The sequence below is a fragment of the Pygoscelis adeliae genome, unplaced genomic scaffold (genome assembly GCF_000699105.1).
Source record: "Pygoscelis adeliae isolate BGI_AS28 unplaced genomic scaffold, ASM69910v1 Scaffold99, whole genome shotgun sequence".
NCBI classification, from domain to species: domain Eukaryota; kingdom Metazoa; phylum Chordata; class Aves; order Sphenisciformes; family Spheniscidae; genus Pygoscelis; species Pygoscelis adeliae.
In genome coordinates this window covers 632326-640024 of record NW_008825493.1, presented here as the reverse complement: position 1 = coordinate 640024, position 7699 = coordinate 632326, and the positions used below count along the sequence as shown (strand labels likewise).

Sequence of the window (7699 nt, the reverse complement as noted above, 5' to 3'; positions counted from 1 at the left end):
CCACAGTTTACCTAGAACTGAAACTTAAATTGCTAAACTGTATCAGTTTTAATATGGACAACTAGCCAAAGTATTTATATTTGGTTCAAGTTCAAGGCATCCATGTTCATATCCTGTTCCTTTGGTCAGAGAATAGTTACTTGAACTGGCTCTGGTTCAGGTTTGGCTTGACTTTCTGGGCAGGACTGCTTCCACATAGAAGTACCCTAGAACAAGAAGTTTGTACAAGTAGTAAGGGATTAGTAATAATCTACTGTTTCAAACTCTGGTTAGTTATGTTGCAAAACTTTCTGGTTAAGAAATATGTAATAGTCTCTATATAAAGAGTTGGTTCAGGGTATATTGTAAAGATTGTCTAGGAAATGAAACCGTGGTAAGGCTTCCATTCCGCACTTGATACATCTAAATTTCTTAGCTTTAGCTCACTGCTGCTTGTTTCTGATATGCCTGAAATGCAAGCAACTACCTTGCTACAGCTGTTCTTTAAGCACTATGGCAGTTAACATACCTGTGATATTGATGTACAATGCCTAGCTGGGTATTGAACTATAGCTTCAGTGATATGAGTCTTTCTGAGTTTAGTAGTCTCAGTTTTCCTCAAGGTGAAGAAAATAAGGCTTGGCCATAGTAACACTTTGACTTGTTACAGTATTGTGACCAGGTATGCAAATTGGATTATTTCATGTTACAACTGTTGTCTGAGACAGCTTCAGACAGATGCTTTAGGGTATTGCAGGAATATCTTTTTTCTATCTGTGTAGTCTTTTTAGAATTTATTCTGGTCTGGTAGTACCTTCCAGTGCAAGTTCTAAGAGTCTTTGGTCCTGACTTGGCCAATAACGTAGGAAAAGAGATACATAAGGAAATATATTTAGTAGTATTTAACTTGTATGCCCCCTTTATGGATATATAGAACAGAGAAGCTTAACATATTATAAGGGTAAACTGCAAACTAACAAAGACAATTCTGTATCTGTTTCCTAAGACTGACATACGTATATAGCTGCTTAACATAATTTTGCTGTTCAACAAGGTTTATGTGACTTCTGGAGAAACTAACACTCTTCTGTATTCTAGGTATAAGCGAGTCTTTTCAGTTGGAACACATGCCATCACCACATACAATCCCAACACGCTAGAAGTTACAAATCAGGTAACCGTAATTTTTGAACAGGGCTATTTTGAGTTAATTTGACTTATGTTCACCATCCAGAGTGAATAGTGGCATTCAGTCTTCAGAAACTATCTAGTCTGATGATCTCAGCAAAACTGGAAGGTACGGCAGCTGCTACAAAGGCAGCTGCTACAAAAGCAGCTGTAATAGAAAACTGGTGTTGCCTTCACTAAATCTACAAATATCCAGTAGTCTTTGTACTTTTAGGCAATTTGTCTTTATTGGCCATAAGTAGTAGTTTGCTTTTGGGTGTGCTGTTCTGAATGAACTGGGATAACTTTGATCACCATAAGGCTATGTCCCTGAAGGGAGTCAGGACACTTGCTTACTTTGCAGAGTATCAAATAGGAAGCTCAAGCTAGCTAGCTATTGTCTCATTACAGCAACTAAGTTATTACAGGTACTATGGATTTTTGAGTAGAGGAGATGTAGCTTTAAAATTACTAATGGTATAACCTAATTACTTTCAATTGTCTAGTGGCCTTATGGAGATATCTGTAGTATTTCTCCTGTTGGAAAAGGACAAGGAACAGAATTTAGTCTCACTTTTCGCAAAGGGAGTGGAAAAAAGTCTGAAACTCTTAAGTTTTCCACAGAGCACAGAACAGAACTCCTTACAGAGGCACTGGTAAGATTTATTTTTTTTCCTTCAAGCAAGCAGTAAGTACTTGGTTGTCATTACCATTTGTGGTAGCTTACTATGCTTTCTTTCCTTGCATAAAAAGTAGGAGAGCAAGTTGTCTTTTGAGCTGTTCTGTTAATGTACTTGATCTAGTGTCAAGTTGACATGCTTGCGTTGCAGCAACTAGTGCGTGATTCTTAAATAGCAAGTAAAGCTACAAATAGTGAATATATTAAACTGCAGTGGAATGGTGAGTCTTCAAAGAGGCTTAGTTCAAGTCCCTTAAAACAGGGTCAGCTTAAACGTAGAGTTTCTGGATAGATTGGCTATCATATTTGCATTCATTCATGGCTAACTTTTTTAAAAACAGAGATTCAGGACAGACTTCTCAGAAGGAAAAATCACAGGACGGGTAAGTGTCTGGCTTTTCTGGATCATGTGCAGTTTAATGAAATGATCTAAAGACTTAAACTTCTACTGTGTGCGTGTATGTTATGCTTGTGCTATATGCACTATCTAAAATAGCTTTTGTAAATTTGGATCTGAAGTCTTGCTTTGAAAAGAGAAAATTAAGAGTTTGTTCAAAAGCAATGGGAACCTTTTCAACAGTAGAATGTCTGAGTTCTCTTCACTTGGCCTGAGCCTCATGGTGGTACACTTAAAGACTCTGAATGTTACTGCTGAAATAAAGGGCTTTGCCACATGGAGTTCTTATTTGGAGAGAAGGAAAAAGAAGGATATAAGCTTTGATTCATTACTCAATGTTTACTACTTCCAGCATTTTACTTTCTAACTCTAAGTAGTTTTCTGCATAACATCCTGAACACTTGATGTAGGAATATTGTTTCCTAGGAGGATTTCTGTAGGCCAGATTAAAGACAAGATTGCCACTTAATGAATCTTGGTAATACAGTAATAAGTAAGGCAATATATGGAGCTAGACTTTGTATTTGGTTTTGTGTCTTCTGGTCACAGAAGATAGCACTTAAAGCATTGCTTAGAGTAAATTTTCAGTGAGCATAGTAACACTGCTAGAATATGGGGGTCCCCTTTGTCTTACTATAGTTTAGAACAGACCTCTAACTTTTGTTGATTTCAGTAAGTCTTTATTTGTAATGGAATATGACTGCAGGAGATGAAAAATTTGCACTATAGTGGTAAGCTTACCTTAATTTAGTCTTGATTTGCTGAATAACAGCATCTGGTGCAATAGCTATTTCCTTGTCTAACCACAGTGTACAGTCTGTGAATAGGCCACCTTCTGCAGCAAGAGAAACTTACTCCCTTTTGGGGTGGCTGTTTTGGGTTTGCTGTTCTCTCTTCAAAATGCATTGTTTAAGCTGTGACTTCCTTGTCAGTAGACAGCTACTTTCATTTGATTCATAGTGTTCTTAACATAGATAAGAGCGTTAAGGGAAATGATATAATTTTTTTTAACTTTACACCCACGCTGCTTACTAGATTGGAGAAGAACTATTGCTGTGTAGTAAAGGAGTGTGTGTAGATGTCTAAAAGTAGCTCTCTCTGCAGAGGTATAACTGCTATAAACATCACTGGAGTGATACGAGGAAACCTGTGATTCTAGAGGTGACTCCTGGAGGTGTTGACCAAATTGATCCTGCAACAAATAAAGTCCTGTGCTCCTATGACTACAGAAACATTGAAGGCTTTGTTGATATTACTGGCTATCAGGGAGGCTTTTGTATCCTCTATGGAGGATTTAGTAGATTGGTGAGTACTAAACCAAAACATCTTGGTACGGTGCTTAGGATGTTTATAGCTGCATATTTAATAATGAAGCTTCAACATCATTTGAACATACAAATATGTGCATCTTTGGGACCCATCTGTGGAGCCTTAAGGCTTGTGGACAGGTTTTAAAACCTCTTTTCCACAGGAAATCAGTTAAAACATTTGAGAGCAATGCATGGGGTTTTTTTGCTTATTGCATGTTTTAAAACTACAGAGCATAAAATATCCAGTTATTTATATCTGGATAGTGAATATGAACACAATGAGGACATGGAGTTTCCTGACATTTCTCAAAGTTACAGGAGTGACAGGCAGTATTACTAATCTACCTAACAGATGGAGGGATTCTATTCAGAAATAGATCGATCAGTGGTGATGCTTTTTAGTCCTGTGGTCTGATATTTAGCAGCTTTGCTTGGCAAATACTGCAGTGTAATGTTGGTTTCAATCTTAAAAGGGTTTCTCTGTACTATACTGCAAGCAGCTGAAATGGATCTTTAGCAATTAATTCATGGTTACTAATGTAAATATAGCTACCTCAGTTACTACTAACAAAATAGGACTCTGCTCTCTAGATCAGGATTTCCACATCTTTCATACTGCAGCATGCTTTTCTCTGGCATAAAACTAGCAATATATAATTGATCCTCTAGAGCTTCCATAACCTTGCATAGCTGGGGCTACCACTCTGGTTCTCTGGCTCCTCACTCCTGCCAGGCTGTCAGGATCTGTTGCCAAGGGTGGACAAGGCAGGTCATACAGACCTTTACTTTAATGGCACGATAATGTGTAGCAGGGTATCCTTTAGGAATAGCTGCTATAGATTGTGGGTTTTTTTTTGAAAGGGAAATGTAAACTTAATAGTGGATCTCTTGTTTAATAAATACCTCTTCTCTTTATACTATGCACTTAGCAAAGCCAAGCCTAGCTGCTGGGAAGATTCTCTACTGTTAGGTATATAGTGGAGGGTTATTTATGGAACTATGATTTCTTGAGCTATGCCATATTTTTCACCTGTTTTTTTTTTTCTTGTCAAAACTTGCAGCACCTGTTTGCATCTGAGCAGAGGGAGGAAATTATCAAAAGTGCAATAGAGCATGCTGGCAACTTCATAGGTATCTCTCTGCGGATAAGGAAAGAATCCCTAGAATTTGAGCAATACTTGAATCTTCGCTTTGGAAAATACAGCAACGATGAATCTGTAACATCTTTAGCAGAGTTTGTTGTTCAAAAAATAACACCTAGACACTTGGTAAGGGTATCAAACTGAACTTACTTGGTTCCTCTTAAGTGCTAGGAATTCTTTCCTAAGATGCTTTTTTTTTTTTAAGGAACCTGTGAAAAGAGTACTAGCTCTTACAGAAGCTTGCTTAGTTGAGCGGGATCCAGCTACCTATAACATTGCAACTTTGAAACCTTTAGGCGAGGTAAGAGGCAACCTTTCTCAGTGCCACTTCTTCAAATAGAAGCTCTAAAAGATGATAATAGTAGGAATTTGATAATATGCATAAGATATACTCTACAAATTGAGGACATAAATAACACTGCTTTGTGAATGTGATCCTTATCTCTTATTTTTAGGTATTTGCAATAGTATGTGACTGTGAAAACCCCCAGCTTTTTACCATTGAATTTATCAAAGGACAAATTCGGAAATACTCTTCAACAGAAAGGTAACTGGAGCTCCTGTGGGTTATAAATTCAAATGGAAGTTGTCACTGTAGTGCTTCTAGTTCCTCAGCTTCCATAAACTCTGACCCTTGGAAGTGTTAACTTGAAGCCTTGCTATTGTAGTGGTCTGCCACTTATAAATCAAGGTTTGTTACAGGATCTAAATGTCTCCCCTTTACCTTCATCCCAACTTCAAGCAAATCTGTCCAGAAGTTTTCTGATGAGCATGTAAAGGTGTTGGACAGTTAGATACTGCCTGTTTCTCATAAGGAACGTTGTTCTGTGTATGTTGTACTTGGTTAAGCAGTATATCTGAAAGAAGGCACAATTTAAGTGATACGGAAGTGTGAAGGCTGTAAACCCTTTGAGCTATCTGCTTGAAATGGTCTTAGTTGATTCTATTTAAAACAACCAACAGAATAGTCCCTGAGTGCACTTGCAGTTGTAATGCAGTCTAATCCTGCTAAGTGAGGTTTTGCAGAAAGCACAGGGATGAATTGGCTTGCAACATGTGTAACTCATTAACAGATAATCTAGAGTTGATCCTTTTAGTGAAAGGCTGCAGCTGGCTATACTGGGTGTAAGACTGCTCTGTTCTTACAGTGAATAAAGGAACACTTGAAAGTTAGTGACTTCTTCCAGAAGTGTAGCTGTTAGCACCAGTGTTAGTAAGAGATTCCAAGTATTGCTGCCTTTCATTCCGTACTTGATTTTTTTTTTTGCCTATTTTTCTTATACCTTGGTTCTTCGGCATCACTTTTTCTGATCTAAATTATATTTGTATGTCTTTCTCCCAACCCAGAGATTCTCTCCTGGCTAGCTTGTTGGATGGAGTGAGAGCTTCTGGTAATAGAGATGTCTGTGTGAAAATGACCTCCACACACAAAGGCCAGCGTTGGGGATTACTCAGTATGCCTGTAGATGAAGAAGTAGAGAGCCTTCATCTGAGGTTTTTGGCTGCTCCTCCAAGTAAGCTAATGCTTATTACATGGTTTTATAATGCTTTTTAAAGTATCCGGATATTTAGTCAGGTACTGCGCACTTAACTTTTGTTATGTCTTCTTCCAGATGGTAACTTTGCAGATGCTGTGTTCAGGTTCAATGCTAACATTTCCTACAGTGGGGTACTACATGCAGTTACACAAGATGTAAGAATAAATCCTCTGCCCATCCTCTTAAGATGGTGTTAATGCATAAAGATACTAACAATTATTATTTCTTAACCAGGGTCTGTTCTCAGAAAACAAGGAGAAACTCATCAATAATGCCATAACAGCATTGCTCTCACAAGAGGGAGATATTGCAGCATCTAATGCAGAGCTTGAAAGCCAATTCCAAGCAGTAAGACGACTAGTGGCTTCAAAAGCAGGCTTCCTTGCCTTTACTCAGCTTCCAAAGTAAGTGAGAAGTCTCTTCAAGCTTGGAAATAGTAGGTGAAAAGAGATCTTGAGCTTTTGATGATGTCTTATCTTTAAAACTGAGAATTGGAGTTAAGCCTCACTTCTGAAAGAGACTGGAAGACTCTTTACATGATTGCTTCCAGTAGTATGAGGCTGTTGTCAGGCTTTAATGTAAATTGAGAATCCCAAATGATCATTAGTATGTAAAGCTGATTCTTCCTTTGCTAAATACTCTCTGCCTTGAGTCAAATATGGTTTAATATTTTTCCTAGAGGAAAAACTTCTAAAATGCACCTTCATCTGTCCTTGAGCTAGGCAGTTCTTCATTCTTAAAGTATGTTGATGCCATTGCTATCTTTAGTTCAACACAAGATAGAACTTGATGTTAGGAAGTTGAGTTGTACTTCTACAGTAAGTACAGGCTGCTTGGAGTTTGTGTCTTAATTGGATAACATAAGGAAGCAGAAAAACTGCCTGATTTTCTTCTGAAAATGAAAAATTCTTTGGAATATTTCTGACCTTGGACTATGGGGCAACTGAATGATGTGAAGAGTAACATACGCACTTAGTCTGAGACCTCTATAAAGTTCTATTTCTCTGTGAATAGTGTCCTGTACTATCACTATGCTGTAACTATGAAAATATGTCTTTGTTTTGGTGAACATGCTCTTGGCGTATTGTTAACAGTGAAGTCAATATTAATGTTTTCCTACCAAGCAATCTCAAATTTATGTAAGCATCAAGGTACTGGCTTGCCAAATGCAATGGGAGCTGGCCATTTTTGGTCCCTGACTGGATTTTTGTCTTAAAACTAAGACTTCTGTTTCCTCTCTAATCTTGGTGGTTTTGCTTTCCTTTCAAAAGATTTCGAGAACGATTAGGAGTGAAGGTTGTGAAAGCCCTCAAAAGGAACAATGATGGAGTAACCCATGCCTCTATTGACATGCTTTGTGCTCTCATGTGTGTAAGTATAAAATTGCAGAGTCTTTCACTTTGGAATGTGTGAACTTCAGTCTACTGAAGGATGTAGACATCGGGACTGCCCTTCAATTTGCAGTGTGCTCAAACATGAAATAACTT

The 7699-nt window shown here is 37.9% G+C and overlaps 1 protein-coding gene across 1 annotated transcript in view; it reads left to right on the top strand.

Annotated features, from left to right (window-relative positions):
• The window catches only part of DNAJC13 (DnaJ (Hsp40) homolog, subfamily C, member 13), a 50108-nt gene that overhangs the window by 3400 nt on the left and 39009 nt on the right, over positions 1–7699 (top strand). The window contains exons 2-12 of the mRNA XM_009331251.1: positions 1078–1153; positions 1653–1802; positions 2167–2208; positions 3327–3527; positions 4594–4800; positions 4880–4975; positions 5130–5221; positions 6022–6188; positions 6288–6367; positions 6447–6616; positions 7484–7583. Of these exons, the coding sequence (XP_009329526.1) occupies positions 1078–1153; positions 1653–1802; positions 2167–2208; positions 3327–3527; positions 4594–4800; positions 4880–4975; positions 5130–5221; positions 6022–6188; positions 6288–6367; positions 6447–6616; positions 7484–7583 (1381 nt within the window). The remainder of the gene's footprint in view (positions 1–1077; positions 1154–1652; positions 1803–2166; positions 2209–3326; positions 3528–4593; positions 4801–4879; positions 4976–5129; positions 5222–6021; positions 6189–6287; positions 6368–6446; positions 6617–7483; positions 7584–7699) is intronic.